The sequence below is a fragment of the Polyodon spathula genome, chromosome 7 (assembly GCF_017654505.1).
Source record: "Polyodon spathula isolate WHYD16114869_AA chromosome 7, ASM1765450v1, whole genome shotgun sequence".
In the NCBI taxonomy this organism is placed as follows: domain Eukaryota; kingdom Metazoa; phylum Chordata; class Actinopteri; order Acipenseriformes; family Polyodontidae; genus Polyodon; species Polyodon spathula.
In genome coordinates, this window is record NC_054540.1 from 26,497,814 (window position 1) to 26,520,565 (window position 22,752).

The 22,752-nt window shown below is 36.6% G+C and overlaps 1 protein-coding gene across 2 annotated transcripts in view; it reads right to left on the reverse strand.

Annotated features, from left to right (window-relative positions):
• Positions 1-22,752, reverse strand: part of LOC121318442 (UHRF1-binding protein 1-like) — a 41,222-nt gene that overhangs the window by 12,470 nt on the left and 6,000 nt on the right. For both annotated transcript variants that reach the window (XM_041255126.1, XM_041255127.1), the window contains exons 2-14: positions 18,532-18,694; positions 14,721-14,759; positions 12,922-13,013; positions 12,413-12,602; positions 11,915-12,055; positions 11,092-11,262; positions 6,863-7,043; positions 5,168-5,251; positions 4,169-4,357; positions 3,694-3,806; positions 2,768-2,909; positions 2,445-2,638; positions 495-1,981 (exon numbers count right to left, since the gene is read on the reverse strand). In XM_041255126.1, the coding sequence (XP_041111060.1) occupies positions 495-1,981; positions 2,445-2,638; positions 2,768-2,909; positions 3,694-3,806; positions 4,169-4,357; positions 5,168-5,251; positions 6,863-7,043; positions 11,092-11,262; positions 11,915-12,055; positions 12,413-12,602; positions 12,922-13,013; positions 14,721-14,759; positions 18,532-18,694 (3,186 nt within the window). The remainder of the gene's footprint in view (positions 1-494; positions 1,982-2,444; positions 2,639-2,767; positions 2,910-3,693; positions 3,807-4,168; positions 4,358-5,167; positions 5,252-6,862; positions 7,044-11,091; positions 11,263-11,914; positions 12,056-12,412; positions 12,603-12,921; positions 13,014-14,720; positions 14,760-18,531; positions 18,695-22,752) is intronic.

Genomic DNA, 22,752 nt, shown 5'->3' on the forward strand with positions numbered 1-22,752 from the left:
TACAGGATTTGCACTCCATGCATTAGCAGGGACGAAGTGTTCACAGCTCAGCGTCTTCTAGAATGAACATGAAGAACTTACAATGCTAAATGTAATCCACTGTTTGCAATATAATATATTAAATGAATGATGTATTTCATATATTTGATAAATACCAGACGTTTATATTTTGACATAACAGTATATAGTTAGTGTGAGATCCCAACTACATAAAGCTTGCTCATTCCTCACATGCACACAGAAAGGTTTGTTCTCCTGGGGGAATTAAGTTAATGGGTGCACTCAAAAAGGGAGGGATAATACTGGGAATTCACTGTAAACTTCTAGCACAGATCAAATGGCTTGCCGCTAGAGAGGAGAAAGAACACAGGAGTAATTGATGGGGGGCCTAAAACTATACTAGTCAAATGCCGACCTATTTTACACTTAAATCAACCATAATAAAACAACCCTGCTACTGATGATTTCCTGACACTTTAAAATTCTTTGCATACCTCGATACTGACTGAGACAACCTTGTCACAGGAGGTTTCTCTTTGCCGCCATTCAAGTCTCGAGATGGTAAGTCTGCTTCTGGTTTTGAGGCACGTTGATCACTTAAAGGGTCTCCTCCCCCATTTATCTTGCTATTTAACATACTTGAAAACTCGTTTTGAGTAACTTCTTTACAATATTCAAAGCTTCTTAGCCCTTCACCATTATTTTCACCTACAGCCAGGTGGTCTGCAGCTGACAGATTGCATAGCAATTCTGAAGAGTCATCACAGTCTGCTGAACTTATCTCAACAGCAGTTCCAGAGCAGTTTTCTTCCACAAAAGAACTTTTGAATGAACTAGGTGTGGAAGGTTGAAGTGGCACTGATTTATGCACAGTCAATTTCCCAAATTGCTTGCAGAGCAAATCATCAACCGAAGAGATATCAAGGTGTGTAACTGTAGCATCTTCAAATATTCTGCCGATATTCTCATTTAATGGTTCACTCCCTTGTTCCATGTGTCCTCTGCTCTCAGAAGGAGAAATATCCGCATCTATCTGGCTTACATTATCAGAAACTGGTGATTTAGTCCTTGTGTCTGTCTGGGGAAGTGGGTGGAGTAAGAGGGCAACTTCAGCACTTTTAAGCAAAAGTCCAATACAAATGTTAGTCTGCGCTGAATGTTTCCCAGTTACTTCCTCCATGTCCTTCTGTATATTTTGCTGAAGTGTTTTGATTGAATTCTGGAGGTGCATCAAGAATATATACTGGTAGTGATTGACTTGCATACTTAAATGTTTCTGAACGTGGACCAGAATTTGGATGTCAGGGATTAAGGAAGAGCTGGGAGGAGAGGGAGAAGACACTGGAATGCTATCCAGAGAGGCAGGCTTCTTAATTCCGTTGGTTACAGATTCACAGTCTGTACTATAATAATCCTTCAGAAGTTTCTTGCGGTGCATTCGGTCGCTGAGTTCTGCTGATTCACTTTTTGGAATGTTAAAAGCTGGTGCTCTAGAAGTCTGAGACTGCTCCTGGGACTGTGTGTATTTGGCTGGCTGGCAGACCCAGATAGAGAAAGGAAAAGAATCTACAAAGGGGACCGGTCTACCTTTTCCACTCTTCATTCCTTCATAGTCTATCCAAAACTGAGAAAAATGTACAGCCCACAAGTCTGTAGCAGCTGAGATCTTTAGTGCATTTGTGCTCAACATAGGGGTGACAAAGCCTTTATAAATATCATGCATCTTTGTATCCTGTTCATGAGCATGTCTATGAAATATCGGGTGCAGAAGATTAAAACTATCTTCTGATTTGGGAAAATCTGTAAACGTCTTCCTAAAGAATTCAAACTCCTTAAAATCTTGAAGCACAGCCTCTAAATCAGAACGGGTACATTTTGCAGAATGTCTCGTATTGGTGGCAATCATTTCTGATGTCTGAATGGAAATTGATTGTGGGAGGTCTTGATGTCTTTCCAGCTCCTTCTGAGTAGGAACAATGAGCTACAAAGTAAGCAGATTAAATGTTATTTCGCTGGTGCTAACCCTTCTGTTCAACACGTTTTTTCTAAAGATTTAATTAACAAGCATGCAGGTGAGAAGTAAAAGTAGTAATATTTTAAATTTGCATCTCATCTTTTATTCTAAACTGCAGGGGTAACAAACCTATCATTCAGCTTTTCATAAAAACTCAAGTACAAAAAACAATAGGAAACTATTGTGGACTAGGAATGAAATCCATTGAGAATAAAATAGGAAGTGCACTTGTTGGTTATTGTCAGGGCATATTTGACAGGATGAGCAGTAGAGTACTGTGAAACCACATCTGTCATCTCAATTAAAAAAGTACTTTTAGAAAACAGCTAAAACTTCTAGAAGCTCACACTAAATCTTCCAAAGACATACTGTAACATTTTAATCTACAGTGAAATGGAAGAAAAATGTACTCTCAAACAATGCTGCATACCTTTAACATAAGTCCCTCCACCCTGATGTCAACATGCTCATCTGTCTTTGCACCATCATCCAGTTTGTAAAGAGCCATGAACTGCTCCAAACTCTGCCTCAGGTCCAACAGAAACTGGTTGAGCCACACCATGCTTCTGGCATCCAGGACCAACTGAAGTGCATTGAGCTGCACATACAGATTAGGGCAGGGAACTGGAGTCAGAGGGAGGAAAACATATTACATACAGTAAATATTTAATAAGTCAGAAAATGCTATGACATGCTTTTATAGTTTTTTTAAATCTAGAGGGAAGACCAAATGCTCTCTGACAAGTTACTTACTTGGGTAATCCTTTTCATCTGGAAAATAGTACTCAGTAAATTCAATATGAGTAGCTGGCATTTCCTGTGGCAGGTAGAGTGCTTTCTTATTGCAGGAGATCATGGTTTTGGGGGATGATCGACACTGATCTGCTGTGGAAACCTACAATGCATTGTAAATAAAACATTTTGAAAATACAAACAAATAGAAGGTAGATGGCTTCCAAGGGGGAGGGCATATCAGTGAACCTAAACCTAAAGGAAGCATCTGTAGTCTATTGCAACAGCCACAGCACTCATGAATATTTTACCGGTAGCATGCCTTTAAATCTTGCAAAAACAGAATATAACCCCAAAAATCCTTTCTGTACACATTATACATAATAATTATAATAATAATCTTTATTTTATATAGTGCCTTTAATAGTGGACCACCATCAGAAAGCACTTTATAAGATACGAAACTAGGGTGTATGAACTATGCATAAGCTGCAGAGTCACTTACAACAACATCTCACCCGAAAGACGGAGCACAAGGAGGTTAAGTGACTTGCTCAGGGTCACGCAATGAGTCAGTGGCTCAGCTGGGATTTGAAGCAGGGACCTGCTGGTTACAAGCCTGTTTCTTTTACCACTGGACCACACAGACTCCTAAATGGTCAGGTCTCTGGACAACATGGATAATTGTTAATGGTAGATATAAGGTCATGGCTTACATAGTCAGCTCTAATTTAGCTGTGTATTTCTGGAGAGAATCAGGAGATTTTCTCCATTAAAAGTATGGGCAGAGATGTACGTCATAAACACTCAATAGTGGGTAACATTTTTATTCCATAATTCAGAAATATCAATAAAATATATGTTTGCACTCTCACCTACAGCACATGGGCAAATTATACATCCAGCATCAACATGAAACAGTTCCACAATTAAATTTTGACCAATACCTGGTAAAAATTGAAGTCTGCCACTCTGACCACAATAGAGCTGGACATCAAATGTGTTTTGGGCTGCTGGCTGGGAGCAGTGAAAGTACTGGTTGAAGATGTGGATATTTTCCCTGAAAAAAAAAAGAAAGTAATTTGTTTCTTAATAAAACAAAACTAAAAAGTTTTCTAAAAAAAAAAAAAAAAAAAAAAAAAAAGCAACAAATGTTATAAAACTAGCAAGAAGCAACTTTTGGTAGATGATGTTAGTAAACAATGTTAACGCTGCTGTATATATTCTGCTTACTTGTTAAACACCCATGCTTCATCAGCTCTCATGACTGTGCTTCAAATGGCATTAGACATTATGGGACAATATTGGTGAATTGGTAATGTTGTCTACTGGGTAGGAGCAGTTACACAAGGAATAATTTTGTATTTCTTAATATTTACAAGTCATACAAGTATCTTTTTAACCTAAATGTGTCAGTCTCACCTGTAGCAGCCTGCTGAGGAGAGTCTTGTGGAGGGGATGATGTAGGAGCTGCAGTGGCATTTCTGTGGTCTTTCACTGCGTGCTTCAGCATGTCCACATGAGCCTTAAATTCATCTAGGATGTTCTTAGCCCAGCCTTCCCGCGATTTAGTCGCCTCACTGTAGTGCATCCAATGCTGGCAGGTCTCGCCTAAGAAAGAATCGTATCACATCTGCAGTTTGTACACAGCATGCATTGGGATAGAGAATGACATGCAATCCATTACAGGGATTACATTAGACATACCCTACACAGCTTTTAAAGTGAACTAGCTGTTGGGTTAGGCTGGAAGATCAGCTGTCCTATTCAGGTTACTCTTATTTGTTCCAGGAAACTTCAGGAGCTTTTAGTTGTGAAATTATGTTTGTTTAGGAAGTTTTAAAACCAATACTAGATTTTTAATTTTTTTTTTCACAGCCCCAATTAGCACTACTCTTGGGCCACCTTACAAAGTAGCAGGGATCCGAAAAATATAGCGTCACATGTCCCCACATGTTGCTACAACGGTTTAAATCATGTACCTGTAATTCCTTTCATTGTTAACATCCTGACAACTTTTTACACCTATGACTTTAAAGTTTGTAGCAAAGCTCTTTTCAAAATGTTCGCTCTAGTGCACTGGGGTTTGAGATCTGTCCTCTAAATCACTGCAGGAATAAATAACTTTTTTTTAAGTGCTCTGGCTTTTCTGTTCCGTACCACATCATGGATCGTTATTGCTGTGTTACCTGTTTGACAATGTGGACAATCATCCTTACACTATCAGTGCACTAGAGCAGACAATTTGAAAAGAGCTTTGAAACAAACTTTAAAAGGAAGTTATAGATGGCCGTTATCAGGATGTTAACAGTGGGAAAGAAAAAATGCATTGGTATAAAAAAGAAATAAAACCTGCCAGTAGAAGTGCAACAGTGTAAACTGAGGGACATGTTTATTGAATAAAGAAATGCATATCAATACCGGCTCTGTGAAGTGGGTAGTAGTCCACTGTAATCTCATTGAAAGACAGCTGCATTGCTCCCCCAGTGATCCGTTTGTTTATTCCTGTAAGGAAATCCCACATTAAGCAACTAAAACACAATTCATGCACACAGATCTGAAATCTAAACATAGAATTGTTTGTGTGTGTATGAGAACCTAAACTGATCCATGTGCAAAATTCCAGACCAAGTACCATAATGCACAATGGCAAATCTTATTTCTCCAATTTTATAAAATAATTTGTGCATGACTTCCTTAAACACACATTTTGAAACAAAACAACTGAGGACAAATTGTGCTCTTCCTCTATTAAAAAAAATATTCCAAAATAATAATAGTTTAAAAAAAAACACACAACATTATTTGAATGACTTTGTTTCTGCGGTATCTAAATGCAGTTCATTTAACTGGTCTTTGTAAAAATGAATCTGCAAAATTACTTTAAAAAAAGTCTACATTTACCTGGCAAATTATTTCAAATTTTAAGACAAAAACCACACATTTGTGTGACAATTTAGGACTAGTAAAGTTAGTGCACAGCTTAAATACCTGGCACACCCTGTGTTTGTTATCTTTACACAGTGTATGGTACTTTAAGGCAGGGGTATTGACTCAGAAATGCAAAAATAAAAATGAAAGTAAATGGAAATAATGATCTTGAATTGATTTTTTTATTGGCATTATATATTGCCTCTAAACCACAGAGCATACATATTTCATTTTTGTTTATGCGGAGCTGGGGAGTAAATGGTAACGTGACTTTTGCAGTGCAGACTATTTTGGATTATTTATAACTTTTCCGAATAGAAAGCAAATGTGTGCTTCTGAAGCGATTCTCAAATCCTGTCTTTTGATTCTGTGCATCCAAAGACCTGCGATTTAAAATGTTAATTAGACCCACTGTCTGGGACTGACAAACTGCTGGTTTAGAACAGAATACCAAACTGTTGTGACAAATTATATATCAAATAAATGGGAAAAATAAATGTGTTCATCCAATTATACTGCCTTTTATTGCAACTGTGGTACCAGTCGGTAGAGAAAAAATTGCAAAGGGGTGCTTGAGGTGAAACCTCCAGACAGAAGGGGTCGAGCTCTAAAAAAAGGTTGAAAGCCACTGCTTAAAGTATTCAAAAACCAAAAGAAGCTTTATAGAAGATTTCACAGGAAAAAGATCTTTATAAAACCATAAGCCGCCTTGCAAGTAACTGCAACACCCACTCTGCTCATGCATATTTTACAGTTAACCTACTTAGAAGAAAGGTGTTTTAAATAATGGAGGATTCTGAACAAAATCAAAAAAGAAAAATCCTGCCACGGTAAATCAAGAAGCCATTGTTAGATATGCTAACTACATTTATGGCAAAGAATATTGCACTTCAACTTACATTTCTAGTGCTTAGGTGTTACCGATATACATTAATATAGCTGAACTGTTGCAATAGTTTCTAAACAAAGTGATGCGAGAAAGAAAGATACATTATTTTAAATATACAGATGGTTGCTTCACCAGGTCTTTGTGCTTCTTCCTTTGACCCTGATCACTTCTTGACATGGAGAGCACATTTTCCTGGACACCATGTACGTACATTTACATACAATGCAAGTTAGCTGTACACACTGATGGGTGAAAAATGGAAAATCCAGCACAAAAGAATTTCAGCCGCACACTACCTCTGTCTTTGGCATGAATGTCATCACAAATGTGTAGGTCGAGGTGGGTGATTTGTAAGTGGTGGGAGGTTTCCAGCACATCATAGGAGTTGAATAGCTTGGCAATGGTGTCATTGTGATCAGCTGCCGCGGCAGTCTGTTGAGTCCTCACCTGCTGGGAGCTGGGGCCTGGAGCTGCACTCTGCAAAGGACACGCAATGTTAAATCTCCTTAGAAAAAATAAACCCAGAAGACAGACTGTTGAATAATTATGAAAACAATATTTGGCAATATATGGTTTTGAACTTTACAAGAGTTTATTTGCGAACCTTGTCTAGTCACTTAAACTTTTGACTGGTACTGTGTGTGTGTGTGTGTGTTTATATATGCATGCGCTTTTTTTTTTTTTGTATCGGTCAATCAATTTTGAGTACACTTGCTGGAAACTAGGTTTTTTCATAATTGACAATATTTTATTTCTTATACGTTTCTGTAAATACTTGAAAATGAAAACACATGTTACAATATACAAAACAAAAGGAGGAGTATCAAAGCAATGTTCAGGAAAATTGAAAATTGTGTCTAAATCTTGGATTCCTCAAAATAGCTACCCTTTGCCTTAATAACAGCCTCACAAACACAAGGCATTCGGTTAACAAGTTTCAGCAGGAAATCACCCGACATGTCTTCCCAGCTCTTCTGCAGCAATTCCCAGAGATGTAGGGCACTTGTGGGTAGCTTTGCTTTGACTCTGTCCAGTTTGTCCCATACAAGTTCTATGGGATTGAGGTCTGGAGACTGGGCAGGCCAGGTCACTAGATTGAGTTGTCCTTCACTTTCCTTCTTCGCCAGATAGTTCTTGCACAACTTTGAGGTGTGTTTCGGGTCATTATCTTGTTGAAGAATGAAGGACTGCCCAACTAGCCGTAATCCTGATGGAACGACATGCCTCCGAAGTATGCTATGAAAGCCATGCTGGTTAAGCTTGCCATGGACTTGGTAAAGATCGCCAACTCTGCCACCAGCAAAGCAACCCCAGACCATGACACTGCCTCCTCCATGCTTGACAGTGGGAACCACACATGCAGAACTCATGCACTCACCCTCTCTGCGTCTTACAAATACTCGTCGGTTGGACCCAAATATTTCAAATTTTGACTCATCGGTCCATAAGACCGACTTCCACTCCTCAAATGTCCAGCTTCACGCAATCTCCTCTGAACAGTTGATGTTGAAACATCTGTACTTCTAGTAGCATTTAGCTGAGCTTGTATTTCAGGGGCAGTTAATCGCCGGTTTCGCAGGCTTAACTTAAAGTATTTTGCCATTTTCTGCTCCCTTACATTCAAGAATGACAAAAAGGGAGAGAGAGAGATAGATAGATAGAGAGATAGATAGACAGAGATATTGTGCATATGGCTTCCATTTTAGGAATCCATTCATTTACAAAATATTTTTTTAAAGTGCTGTGTTGGTACTCGTTACCACGGAAAATCGGATTTTCTACAACTAAGCAAATCAATAAGCCAAAAGGAAAGCGCTGATATCAATAAATCAAAGAATGTAATTATGAAAAAAAAAGACTAACATTTAGAGTGGAGGCTTCATTATGACAGAGGGAAAAAAAGTAACCTTTAGCCTTGTTTGGCGTCAGTTTCGCAAACTTGCAGATAAAACAGCAGCTTTATTTGTTGTGAATTCAACATTTCATTTACATCATATCCAGTCTCACAGTAAGATGTCCCCATGGATACCCAGATACGCGGTCAAATTGTCAAACTTATTTGGGATCCAATGTGTTCAGGTCAAAAATGCCATCCACAATCTTTCCAGGGCTCACTGGTATCACTCAGCAAGATTGGCGCTGACTTGGGAGAAGATACACAAGCGACAACACTCTATATAGGATTGCTATTATTTTGTATTATGAACATTGTTTTAATAGCGTTTATAATTAGGATTAGGGGTGGGAATTTCGAATAGTTTCCTATTTGAATACACAGGGTGTATTCAATTACCCAAACTCTGGTCTTACGCTACCAAGAGTAAAAGGCAAATGCGTGTGCACAAGCAGACAGCATAAAAGCGTAAGCCGATAAAGTTTAGCCGGGTTCACAAAGTGTACAAACAATGTCCAAGATGAGATTTCTTCGCTCTGTACCCTATTTCCTTAGGCACAAGTTTTTTCTTTTGTTTCCTGAATTAAAATACAGAACTCAATGAGTAGCAGCAACGTCACAGCGCGTATCTCTTCCAATTAAAGCAACAGTAGTATAATATTGCGCAAACCACCAAATAAGTTTTGCTGTAGTGTATTCAGAATAAAATAACACCTATCATATGGCAACCTAAATATTCTACATCTGTTTAATTCTAACAAATAATATTTATAAAGTAATCTTAGTGTAACTACTGTAACCTGGCCAAAATAGAAAATACATTCCAACATTACAATAGTTTAACATTACTAATTATAACTAGCCATCAAGTACTGACATCAGATGAATCTAAGTTAAGTTACTTTGTTTATTCAATAACCTGTAAATAATTCAAAACAAGGATACCTGGCTGTACTTAAGGTCAGTGCAAATGTAGTCATTACTCCATCCATTCACAGAAAGTCAACAGTACATGTTTTACATTGAACAGCAGTCGAGAGTTAAAACAAACTCCTTTCCTCCATGTAAACTCCAAGTATCTTGCCTTTTCGTATAGTTACTGTGTTGTTGTGCTTAACATTTAGTATGTCTTTATATTCATCATAACATTAAAATTTCCTTTCTAAATTCAATGTTACCCAAGTTTGGATTACTTCTTATCGCACTTGCTATATACATGTTAAATGGCTGAAGTAACATATATTGAAAGGCTTTGTTTAGCCACTTTCTTTTGAGAAGTGGGCTCTCTTTGGTTACCATACACAGTTAGAAACATATTGAAAATAAAAACCAACATGAAAAAATGTATAAATATATTGGGCCAGATAAAGATAGATAGATAGCTAGCTAGATAGACAGATACACGCACACACTTATAGGTACAATAGACACATACCATAAGTATATTGTATTTCTAGCTCCCTGTACATACAACATAAAATAGGTGGAAGTACACAGTATGTCAATTTACTTGCAAAGGAATTAACATGATCATTCCTCAAACCAGCAGGTGGAGCAATAGCACAAGCAGACTTAAATCACTGAGCACATACTGTTACATGGGTCATGCTCATATCAAATTATCGGGCATAGTTATGCTTTGTGTTAAATACTGTGCCAACATTTTGATTAATGAATTAGGCTAGAAATGAAGAAGAATGCCTTTGCAATTAAAAAAAACAGATATAACACCAAGAATTTACTGTGAGCCCACATACTAAACAATAATTACCTACATAGCTTATTAGGGCCCTGGTTCATTATAATGTATATTCATGCAGGTAAAAACAACAGTAATAGAAAAAGGATCTACACTCTCTGACTAGAAATGTTTCTTAATGTCCTGAAGTCCTTAAGAAAGACTTAGACCCCGTTCAAACTTGCGGTTTAGACCGGCCCAGGGCCCCTTATCTCATGTGTGAACTCTTGAAAAAATGAAAAGACAACCCTGGGCTGGATGAGATTTAAACCAGCTTTTTGATGCGGCAATGTTGGCCAATCTGTGTGTGTGACCCCAAATTGTTTAATAACGTTCAATAATGTTTATTATGCTAATGAAGCCAATGCAGCGCGTCACTAGCTCTCAACGGTGAGTTTAGGAACAATTTTAAGAGTTGTTGCTTCTCAGCATTGAATTTATGAGCGTAGCCATTGTGAGGCATTCAAGTTTTGTGGTCACGCGGCAGTACTACATATTCCAGCTTTCTGGCATTGCGCTTTAGCTGCTGGCGAAACTTGCTGACGAAGCTACAGAGCGCACTTGCATAATTTATGCAGCTTTTATAACACACTGACTTGGCAACCGTGTATTTCTGGCGGACCGAGGCAGAATCGTGGCTTTGAAACTGGTTACGAAGCTGCACGCAAAATTGAGATAGATATACTGCAGGAGGTCATACACTGTAAAAAGCAGACAATGTTGTACAATTTATTTTAAAATTGTGTTCTTTGGAATTTATTTTAAGTAAAACACACTTTTTAGGTTTGCTTAACTCATTGCAAGGACAACTGTAGTACATCATTGTAGTACTATTTAAGCCTACTCCCTTTTTTTTTTTTTTTTTTTTTTTTTTAAATGCATTTGAACCGTACCTCTGAGGATTCAGAAGCCATGCTCTTCCTTTGCTGGGCTGATTTCTCCATAGCCTCACTCAGAGATTTTGCATACTGGACCATCGCCTTTAACTGGGAATCAGTCAGGACCCACAACAGATCATCCAAAACCAGAATCAGCTTTGATGCCACCACATTGCAGTCTTTTAACTGTTAAAAGATAAGCCCAAAAGTCACACTCTCCCCTTTGTTTACAAATAAATACAAAAACTGTCATACCATATGATCACATACTCTACAGTAAATTCAATAATTTTGGAAACAACCTTATAGGTAGTGGACACTTTATTTACAAATGTTTCAACACCACATGTGATATGGACAGCTGTTTATATAGAAGATGAGTACCCAGCTCTCGGCCTTAATTGCTGAAGTATGCAAGACTATGATGGAGTAGAGAAGTGCCGAGAATGAAAGATGAAACTACTTGAAAGCATAGTTCCACAAGGTCTCAAAGAAAAACAGATCAAATCATGAATCCAAGAGACAACAAAATTGTCTAAATTGGAGTAATGTAACAAACAAAAACTGCTCAATGAGGCAGCTCAAAGAGCAAAGTTCGAATATTTCTACAACAGTCAGTGTTGCAGGTTAATATGAAGGTGGGCAGAGTGATGCACAGTGATGGAATGCTCAAAATGTGGTGGGAGGTATGGTAAAAACTGATGATAGATTAGCCCCCAAGAACAAGCAAATGTTGAACTATCAATAAATGTTAAACTTGCCAATTTCAGTAGTGGTTGACAAAACACTAGCATTTATATTGAAAAAAAAACCCAAAAAGCTCTTAGTGTTTTCTTACCCTTCGCTTTAGTGTGACTCTGATTTTGGACTGATTTGTGATCAGTCGAACTGGAGCACTAAGGATTTCATGATCTCCACTCTGAATAGCATCCGCCTCTATCCTGATCATCTGCCAACTTACTTCTTTAAATGTCAATATCTAGAAAGTAAAGGACAATTTATTTATTAGACATGCCAGTTTGTATTTGTCAATAGCTAAAGTATCACAAATGTGCTACAGCAAATAGTCCCAATTAATATCATTGAATCGCTAAGAAGATTAAACAAAATAATTCAATAATCTAACAAAGTTGGACCATGTACAGATTACAGTATGGAAAACACACTCTGAACATTAACTTGTGCAACATGTCTCACTGAATAGGTTTAACAGCATAAAGTACCACCATATAATTGGTTAATTAACATAAACATTTATCTTTATTATAATCCCATAGCCTGTAAATTACAAAAATTAGAGGATTTTTATTAGTGTATGTTTTGGTGTTGCTTTTACCTCTCCACGCTGTGGGTCATGTATTCGTGTGAATCTCAGGTCACCCGGCTGCCAGCTTGTATTCACACTATACACTTTCAGCTGGGACAGCTCAAAAGAGGCATTGAAGGCTTTTGCTTTGATTCGGATGACAATGGAATTAACAGATATAGTGATACCTTCCACCACCTTCTCAGCAAATCCATACTCACTGAGGGGAAAAAAATACAATCCAGTCACTTATAGTGGTAGAATATAGAGAAACCGCAAAGAATATCTTAAGCAAAGAGGAACGAATTCAGATTATTGATGTGAATGTATCCATGTAAAGCAAAAAAACTAAACAAATTAACGTGAATATAGTGCATTACATACTATATGATATTTCCTATAATGCCTGCCTTATGCATAAGTATATTATACCCAGAAGAATGATATTCAAAATGTTAGTCAAAGAACTGTATTGTTTAAGTATTATCATATATTGTACAATTAAGAATGTTCATTTGTGTACAAATATTGTATCTCACTTTTGACCGGAGGCTGTTGCTATAGGGGATGGGCCGTTGGGTTTTCTAGGGTCCTCACAGGTACTCATTTCCATAACAACTTTATCCAGGTACTACAATTTAAAAAAACAAAAAAACAGAATATACATTATATTATATGTTTTAAAAACATTTTGATTTCTCCCCCCTCCCCAACCCCTTCCTTTTCATATCAATCCCAGTTTCAGTGTTTTACAGGCTGCATTCCTTCCCGTCCAACAACTACAATAGAAGATGTGATTCTGCATGTTAACTAGCAGGCAGAATACTCCAGAGAACGGGCTTAGCTATAGAAAAAAAAATCTTCATGCAATATTAAATCAACCACAGCAAAATCTGTCTCGGACTTAAAAAGGAACTACGAAAAGTGCAGGATGTAATTAGTATAATACATTGGGTCTCTACCAAAGGAAAAAGGGCAACTGAGGACAACTGTCGGTTTGCTTTGAACCATGCTGTGATTAAGAATGGATGCCATTGTCTGTTCATCTTCGGTCATTAAATACTGTACAATTATAAAAATTAGTATTAGTTATGCTTAGATATGTGGTTAAACAGTATACAGTATAGGCCCTATGTGTATTTATGCATAAAAAGAAACACCAATAATGTTGATAGCTATAGGGAAACAAATATAAAATCAAACCTACTGTATCCCAAACTGACAAACATTTTTCAAAAATAAAGCTGATCTAGGCCAGCACTGTTCCCTTCAAAACTGCTGGGACAGGGAGTTCACCGACACGTCCAAGGCATTTCACCTAGTCATTCATGTCCTATTGTTGGACAGCTTAATGGAAGTGGGTTACACTATTCCTCCGGATTAGAACAAAACAAGCGTATGAACCCAGTATTACCCAGAGGTCCATTTTGAAATCCCTGCTTAATTTATTAAATCAGCTACTGGGTGAATTACAACAACTCAGTAGATTACTAACCAAATACAAAGCAGTCCATTTTGCAGTTCATCAGATATTTCACATTAGATTGAAAATGCCTTGGGGGCAAGTTATATTAATTATTTCTAATCTTTACACAATCTTTATCATGGTTATCAAAATGTTTGCTCAAAAGGTGGGCATATAAAACTAGAAATAGGGGGTTTTGGGAACAAAAAACCACATGTCCATGGAGGGGGACTTACATTTGTAATACAATAGTTTGTATTCATGAAGTAAAAATGCACATGTGAAAAAACATGTGATTTGTGTTATAGCAAGAGCTTTAAACAATGTAGCATTGAAAAGGGTTATTTTTTACTGGATACCACTTGTAACTGAACTTTACTGAGAGAGAGTAAAGGCACCATCTTGTTGTCGATAAAATTAAAATGGTTCAAACAGATTTTACAAAGCACTGCATATGAAGAATGCACTTCTCTACACCCAACTCCCCTGCTGAAAGGGACGAACTTCCTACCGCCTCGTAAAAAGTAATAGATTACTGTACAGTACCATAACAAATACCAAATGTCATGCATTTTCATGACATTCCCTCCAAGAGGCACTGAAATGGTTTATTTTACTGGACACTACCAACAATAGAAACTGATTGAGAGAATCAAATAATATAGCAATGTACGGCAGCCATCTTGTCACAGGTCAAAGTGAAAGGTACAATTAGATTTTGGCATAGGTGTATCCATAACATCTAAAGAGGTTTGTGAGACACAGTATTAGCTGTTGAAGCAGCAATGGCATATTGACAAGAACATATAGGCCTAAGCCTCCTTCACTGGATGCTTAAAAATATAATTAAACAGAGGCATTAAAAAGTTTTACCAGAGATATTGGATGAGTCTTCAGCTTTGTCCACGGTATCTGTAAAATACAAAATTAACATTTTTACAAGATATTTAATGCAGTATATTTACAATATTCTAGGAAGAATTCTTGTTTGATTTTAAAGGGAACTCCAAGTGTGAAGTGCAGAAATTACATGCATGCAAAATACATTCCCATTTGAAAGGCTCATACTGTAATCAAGTAGTTTAAACAAAATAACTACTCAGGCATACAAACACAAGGCCAATGTATATTACAGTCTCTTACTATAAGTGAAATTAAATTGTCTACTGTACATAGCTCTGAAAAACAAATACCATTGTCAGCCACACACACTTAGAAATGCATGACATACCATTTATTAAGAGGTATTAAGCACATTCTGTATAAGTTCATACCCATCACATTAGTCATCCACTGTAGGTGGCACAGTAGTAGCTTTTAAAGATGTACCTTTACGTAAATCAGAGTATACATTGTATGACAATTCTTCAGTAATCTGTACCCGCCCCCCCCAGTCTAACTGCTATGAATTAGCATTCTCTGCAGGAGAGGTACCTGCAGCAAATAATTGCTGTGTGCATGAAAGAAACCACTAGAAATACTAATCTCACTCCAGCACAATTTATCGCAATCACCAGGCAAGATCATTACTGTCCAATGACTGAACAGACAGCAGTAGTACCACCTAAACTTTGCAATGTTACCTTAAAGGACCTATTCAGATTGTGAGAAGTGTAACTGCAGTGTACTGTAAGTTTCCATGATTGTAAATTTACAATTAATATGGGTTTTGCTTTTGTGCAAACACACAAGGAAGCCAATGCATGTGTACAGTAATTGTTTCAACGACCAATAAACTAAATTGTGCCTCTGGCATTCTTAATAAATCTGTCTGCAATACCTTCACAGTGCACCTTGGAAGAACATATACATAATATGTACTGTGCGTCATCTATAAAATGTGTAGTTTTATACAGCTTAAATACATTTTAAATGCAGTTAAACTTGTGTAATAGTGTTTTTTTTTTTTTTTTTAATGCAACTACAAAGTACTAAGCCCAGCCTTCTGAAATGAGAGCACAGTGTAATCTAGTAACACTCCATTAAAATTAGAAAACATTAATAACGTAGATCTACACCCAAAATACAATCCATAATTCTTTACAGGGATATTCCAAAGAAACAATTGCATCGTATTTAATCAATAATTTGCAAATGATAACAAAAATAAATGATCTTAATGAGAGCTGTATAAGCATTAAGCAATATTATCTTTTAACACTTCTTGTTTTTTGGCAAATCTTTGTATTCAATTACTTGCCTTCAGCCAAATTGAGTTCAAAGAAAGCAGAACCTTCAGATATGGAAAACATGGCATTAGAAACACAGTGATCTACTATGGAGTAGGTATTGTGTCCATATTGCAAGTCAAGAATGGGTGTATTTTGCCAAACTGAATAAGGCTGAATAAGCTCTAGATTACAGCCCGAGCCCAAATGTTTGTAAAACTATAGCTACTACTGTATACAGAAGATGAGTACTTAACAGCAAGGCTACCCCACCCTCTTTCAAATTGTGTCTTAGTGCTGAACTGGATAGACTGGTGTTTAAATTGGAATGTTTATATAACAGTATAACAATATGGGTTGGCAGCCTTAATTAAACCAAAACTCACAAAGATAACATGTCAGCAGCACATGGGCAAAGTTGACTTGCATAAATGTTTTGAACAAGTTGGTATATTTCTTGCTTTAGATATTTTATTTTATTAAAAAAATATAATAAAACATATTCTCTAATTTTAAACTGTCCTTTTACATCTGCTATCCACAAAAGGTTCCCAGCACACCATACATCATAAACAAAAGATGCTTTAATGCTGCTGGACAATTCCTACTGTAGTAAGTTGTGTGAATTTGCACCAAGATAATGTTCAATTCTAATAGTAAATAATTAGAAAACAAATTGGCACACACTCCAAAGTGATCAAATTTAAAGAGCTACCAATGGTCAAATATGAAAAAGCTAGAAATCAAATAGTAAGGGCCAATACCTATCAAACAGCAAAACCAAAAACACTGTCTGGAGTTGTTCCGACTGGAAATTATAAATGTGGCAATTGTATAAATTGCCAATATACTTGTAATACTAAATGGTTCAATCATTCAATCAATGGAAAACAAATTGAAATCAAAGGTTTCATAAACCTTAGAACTAGTAATATTATTAATATGATTTACTGTCCTTGTGGGAAAGTATACACTGGTGAAACTGCACGCTCTTTAAAAGAACGTATTACAGAACATAGTAGTTGAATACGACGCGAGGGTACTAGAAATCCTGTCGCTAGACACTTTAAACTAGATCATCAAATCAAGTCTTCGCTATCTTGCCACTGAAAAAATAACTTTTTTAAATAATGATTTAATTAGAAAACTAAGAGAAGCCTTTTGAATTCACCAATGTCAAAGCTTATTTCCTAAAGGGCTTAATAAGGATTTTAATCTGAAGGATTTTCTATAATTGGAGATGCATATATTTAACTATTTGTAATCTGTAGTTGCAAGCTCTATCTAGGTGGACCTAGGTTTACTATATTCACTTTATAATATTTCTTTGTGTAACTATAACGAGGAGTTTATTTTTTAGACTCCAAAATAATTGTTACTGCCTTATGCGTTGATGGTTTACTGGCTGTATTAATGATTATTACTTACAGGTATATGTATCCTATTAGTGTTGATTTTCTACTAACTATATATATATATATATTGGATTAAGGGGCCTTAACTAGACATCGACTCATTCAAATTTAAAACTGAATCCATCATAGTTTCATGGGATGATGTTAATTGCCTGTCCAATTCCTTAATTACATAGTCTTTTTATACTGATAAGTATGTAAATGCAAGTTTTAATTACCCTGACTAAGGTGCTGGCCGAAACGCAGCGGTTAAACTAATAACGTTTTTTCCACTTTTTAAAACTAAGTGTTGCTGGGCTTTTTACCTAAAGTATACTTCCTTTGCTACATGCACCTTCGTGAGCTTGCCAAGTTGCGCCAGTTACTTTCTTTTTTCAATTCTAATATATCTGCATGAAGATCAGACTAACTTGCTCTTACTGATTCACACACTGCAATCACTAAGCCCTTTGACCCAACATTTACTTTTTCTAGTAAACAGACCACTGTACATATTATTGAAGTATCTTTTTGTATGTGACATGAAACGAATAAATTATAATAATGTAAGACTCGGAATATATTACATTACAATAACACACAGGGATGATTCAAAGTCATTTTGGGAAGCTTAAAAAACATATGTTACAATAATATATTCGAGCCATAGGTTGTTTCATATTTTTATAGTAAATTACTAAGTTTCAATGACTGGTAGTTTACAACTGTTATCCTGTGTTTGTAGCATAACTGACAAAATGGTTGCTGTCTATTTACAAACAAAGGTGTAAAGAATAGCATTTTGATGTAGGTCATATATTACTGGAAATTCTATTTCACTTTAAAAATGAACACGTATTTTACAAAACTACATTCTAATCCGTTCCATTCTAAGGGTAACATAGGTCAGAAATACACACCATGCAGTATTCCAGTCAGGTGATAAGGGAGAAGAGTCTGACCAGATGCTTTGCAAATAGTGTTGACATGAAATATGGCATGGGCCTGCAACACTAGTCCTTGCACTGTGTGACACATTTTGTTTTGTGCTGCATATGAGTGGGTGGGAAACAAAATACGAACTGCAAGCACTGTTTAGTGAAGCTTTTTAATAGACCTCACCCTGATGGTTGCCTTGTTACAGAAGACCCTGTTGATGGCCAACCACGTGGGCAGATCAAGCATGTTCTGAAGCACCTCCTCATCCAGCTCCAGGTTGGTCAGCTGACCCTCCCCTTTCAAGGTGCTCAGATTGATCTTGTCCGGGGATAGATTTTTGGCAAACCTGTTGATATATATATTTATTAAAAAAATAAATAAAATGTAACACACATCTATCAGTCACATGTTAATTGAAATTCACAGCAGCAACACTGAAAATAAACATGACGAATCGTATTCAGTTAAAACGTTTTTTTGCATTTACACATTTTGCCACCGTCCGAAGCATTTGTATAGTATGTCGTTAATGTGTAGAAAAAAAAAGGTTACAGTATTTAATCCAGACGCCTGGAAAGGCAGAAATTTTTTTTTTCTGTAAAGCAACTTCACTGTTTCAACACAGAAGCTGTCTAGAATAAACATTTTATTCCTCCCCTCAAACTTTTACAATTTCAACCAATTTCCCTCTCCAGTAACAAGCTGATGTAGTTGTTTCTTGATGAAAGAAATGCACACTTCAGATATATGTTTGGTTTATTCAATATTTACAGGTTTAACTCCGGAAACAAAAAAAGAACACTCAAAGCAAAACAGTACAGATCACACTTTCATATGCAAACTGCACGGTACAAAACTTCGACAAGTCTCCAATACTAGTCTTAATGAAAGAGAGAAGTGAGCTGAGCTGAGTGTACCTTGATTAAGTAGCCACTGACCTAATATGGTATTATCTTGGTGTGGCCCTTTGTTCCTTTATGCTGCCTAAGATGGTGTTATATTGGTGTGGTCCTTTGTTCCTTTATGCTTAACCTAAGTTATCTCTTGAATGTATCGGTTCCTCCAGCAATGTGCTATTGTGTTTATTCCAGCAGTCAGACAGTCGTCATCAGTGCAATGAAATGCAATCTTGCAATCTTGCATTTACCAGTTATCATACCTCCTCTGATAATCTCCTTTTAAAACTAACAGAGTGTACAAACCTGCAAACACATGTATCTTATATTGCATTCAAACTTATTTCCATGTTATCCAACATATACCACTTTTATAAATAAAGATGGGGGGGCGGGAGGGGGGGGTCCTACCAAGACAGAGTCACCCATGAGGTACCCCGAGCCGCCTGCTGTCCTCTTCGCTGGGTACGAACTCAGTATAAGCCCAAGTCTAACCTGTCATGCTATGGTCATTACAATGTGTGTAAGTATTTGTCATGCGTGGCAGTTGTGTCTCTTCTGTTTCAAGCTACAAAAATAATCTTAAAAAGAGCATGTTTCTCCAACACCAGTGTTCTCGAAATAACAGACAACAGATTCGCTAGTGTTAAAAGAAAAAAGGAAAAAAAAAGGTTAGAAAAATACTGAGAAATTTGTAGCACAAATCAATATCAGAAATTAAGATAACTTCACAGAATCATATAGGCTACAGGGTGGTCATTTTCTAACTTATTTGAAGGAGTACTTATTTGAAGTTGTGTACCTGCAAAATGCTGTATTTTATTTTTCTGAATTGTCTATTTTCAATGATTAAAGCCTTGAGACAAATCAACGGTGAACACTCTGTCAATGTCAGCTAAAGGGCAATTTCTGGTCTAAGGGTTACAGTGATAACAAAGCAACAACAAAGCAAATGCAGGGCTGACTCCTGATAAAATGCTGTAGCTTTCATTTAAGCACAAATGTAACCTTAAACCTTAATATTATAACAACAAGAAAACATTCAAAGAGGAGATAAGAAGTCAAAGATACATGGCAATATCATAGACGATGAGAACAAAATAGCAAACATATTAAAATGATAACTTTTCACAAGTTTTTACAAAAGGAGGATATGGGTACGTGGGAAAGCACTACATTAACCCTACATTAGCCCTGCTAACCTACATTAATTCATAGATTCTGGTATAGTAAGCAAACTTGTTAAATTTGCAGATCGCTACAAAAAGAATACTGCTGCTCTAGACAGAGTGCAAAGAAGACCTACCAGAATTATTCCAGGTTTAAAAGGCATGTCTTATGCAGACAGGCTTAAAGAATTGAATCTATTCAGTCTTGAACAAAGACTATGCTGCGATCTGATTCAAGCATTCCAAATTCTAAAAGGTGTTGACAATGTCGATTTTTTTTCAACCTGAAAAAAGAAACAAGGACCAGGGGTCACAAATGAAGATTAGATAAAGGGGCATTCAGAACAGAAAATTTGAGGCACTTTTTTTTTTTTTTACACAGATATTTGTGAGGGTCTGGAACCAACTCCCCAGTAATGTTGTTGAAGCTGACACCCAGATGAGATTCTGGGATCAATAAGCTACTAACAGCCAAACGAGCAAGATGGGCCGAATGGCCTCCTCTCATTTGTAAACTTTATGTTCTTGTATTCTTAAGAGCTTGCTACAGATTTACACTTTAATTATATTTACCTGATAATCTCACACTTACTAAAAAAAGTACTTGCTATAAAAACAGAGGTCCACTGTATTAAGAGATCAGCACTTTAAATAAACCTTTTACTGGATGTTGGAAGCAAATTTGTGTTAATACAACTGCACGTTCCCCTGTGTTTTTTCTTTAAGTACTCTGTGGTTTCAATGTCACCTCACCCAACAGTAAAACTTAGAATACTATAATAACAAAATACTTGCATATCATGATCTGTATAATCAGTGTAACATACTCTTGAGTACAGTGTTGTAATAAACAGAACATAACCGTGCAAAAAAAGTATTGTTTTTAATAGAGACTTTCTCCAACTCCTTTTAAAACCATGATAATTAACAAACTATTACATTTTTAACTTCAATAAGTTCAAAATAAATTGAACAAAACAATCACCCAAACCAGACAGGGTTACTGGCTCAGTGTCACAGTTTTGTATTACAATAAACAAATTACTTCAAGTCTGTGATTGTGGACTAGCCCAGGCTATTAGACACAACTGGCTGCAATTACTTGGTGTGTCATGCCTGTCGGCTCATGGAAACATGACCTCATGGTTTTCCTAGAAATCAAGTACTTTACAGAACTTGCACTATCAACAACATTCTCTAAAGAATGCAACATCCCAAGAAAGAGAGTCCAAAATATATACAAGTTGATGTATAAAAAAAAAATTGTTGAAAAACAGCTATTATTCTAACAGGTTTTATAAAATATTTAAATATTTATAAAGTATTAATAGATTTCTTAAGCTACAGCTGGCAACTTGCCCATGTCCATCAATTGTTAAAATAAGTGTTAAGACTTCACATGGATTGCAGTGAAAGAATGTTTCTCTTTGCATTTGTTTTAGTGATATATAAATCAGGCATGGTTAACACCACCTCTATTCGGACAGCAGGAGCCACAGGAACACTACCTTCTTCCAAAGGTTGCACATGCTGCCAGCCTGCCACGTACATGTTGCTTACAATGCACAGACAATACACTACTTCTCACCCGATCCCCTCAGAGAGCTTGCCTCAAATGCTAAAATTCCATGAAATGTTTGGTACACTGAAGACAGACTATTAGGCAATGCATTTATTGTGTGGGAAGACACATGTTTGAATATGAAGTCTGGGTCAGGGTTGGGGTAAATTCCTTTTTTTCAATTCCAATTCCATTTTCAAATCAATCCCAATTCCCAGTCTTTTTACTACATAGCTTTTATTGAGCAAACATATATTCAACTTGTCAACAACACATGCAATTGCAATGCAAACTAGCTCCCATTTCAGCACTGACTCCTCCTTCTCTCCACCCAGAGGTTCAAGACTACCTCACTCAGGCAACTACAGATGTCTGAGCCAATCACATTTTAGAATGATAACAGACACAGGTACCCAACCCTTGCCAAGCTGGCCTGCAAGTACTTGGCAATACCTGCTTTCATCAGCACCTGCTCAGACTTTTCAACATTGCTGGAAAAATATTCCGCCAGGGAAAGGTGTCACCTGGCACACTAAATTTGAGCAGCTTATGAGTCCTTGTAACAGTGAATGAATACAGTAACTACATACTCTTGTGAACTCCTATTTCAGATCATAAATTCCTACATTACGGAATTAAAGTACCTGACATTTAATAATGTAATCAGCAGCTCTGGTTTATATGCCCTGCTGTTATATTAAAATTAATCTAACCTATACTTCAACAGAATCCTTATGATTAAAACGAACATTGAATTTTGAATGCCCATGCTGTACTG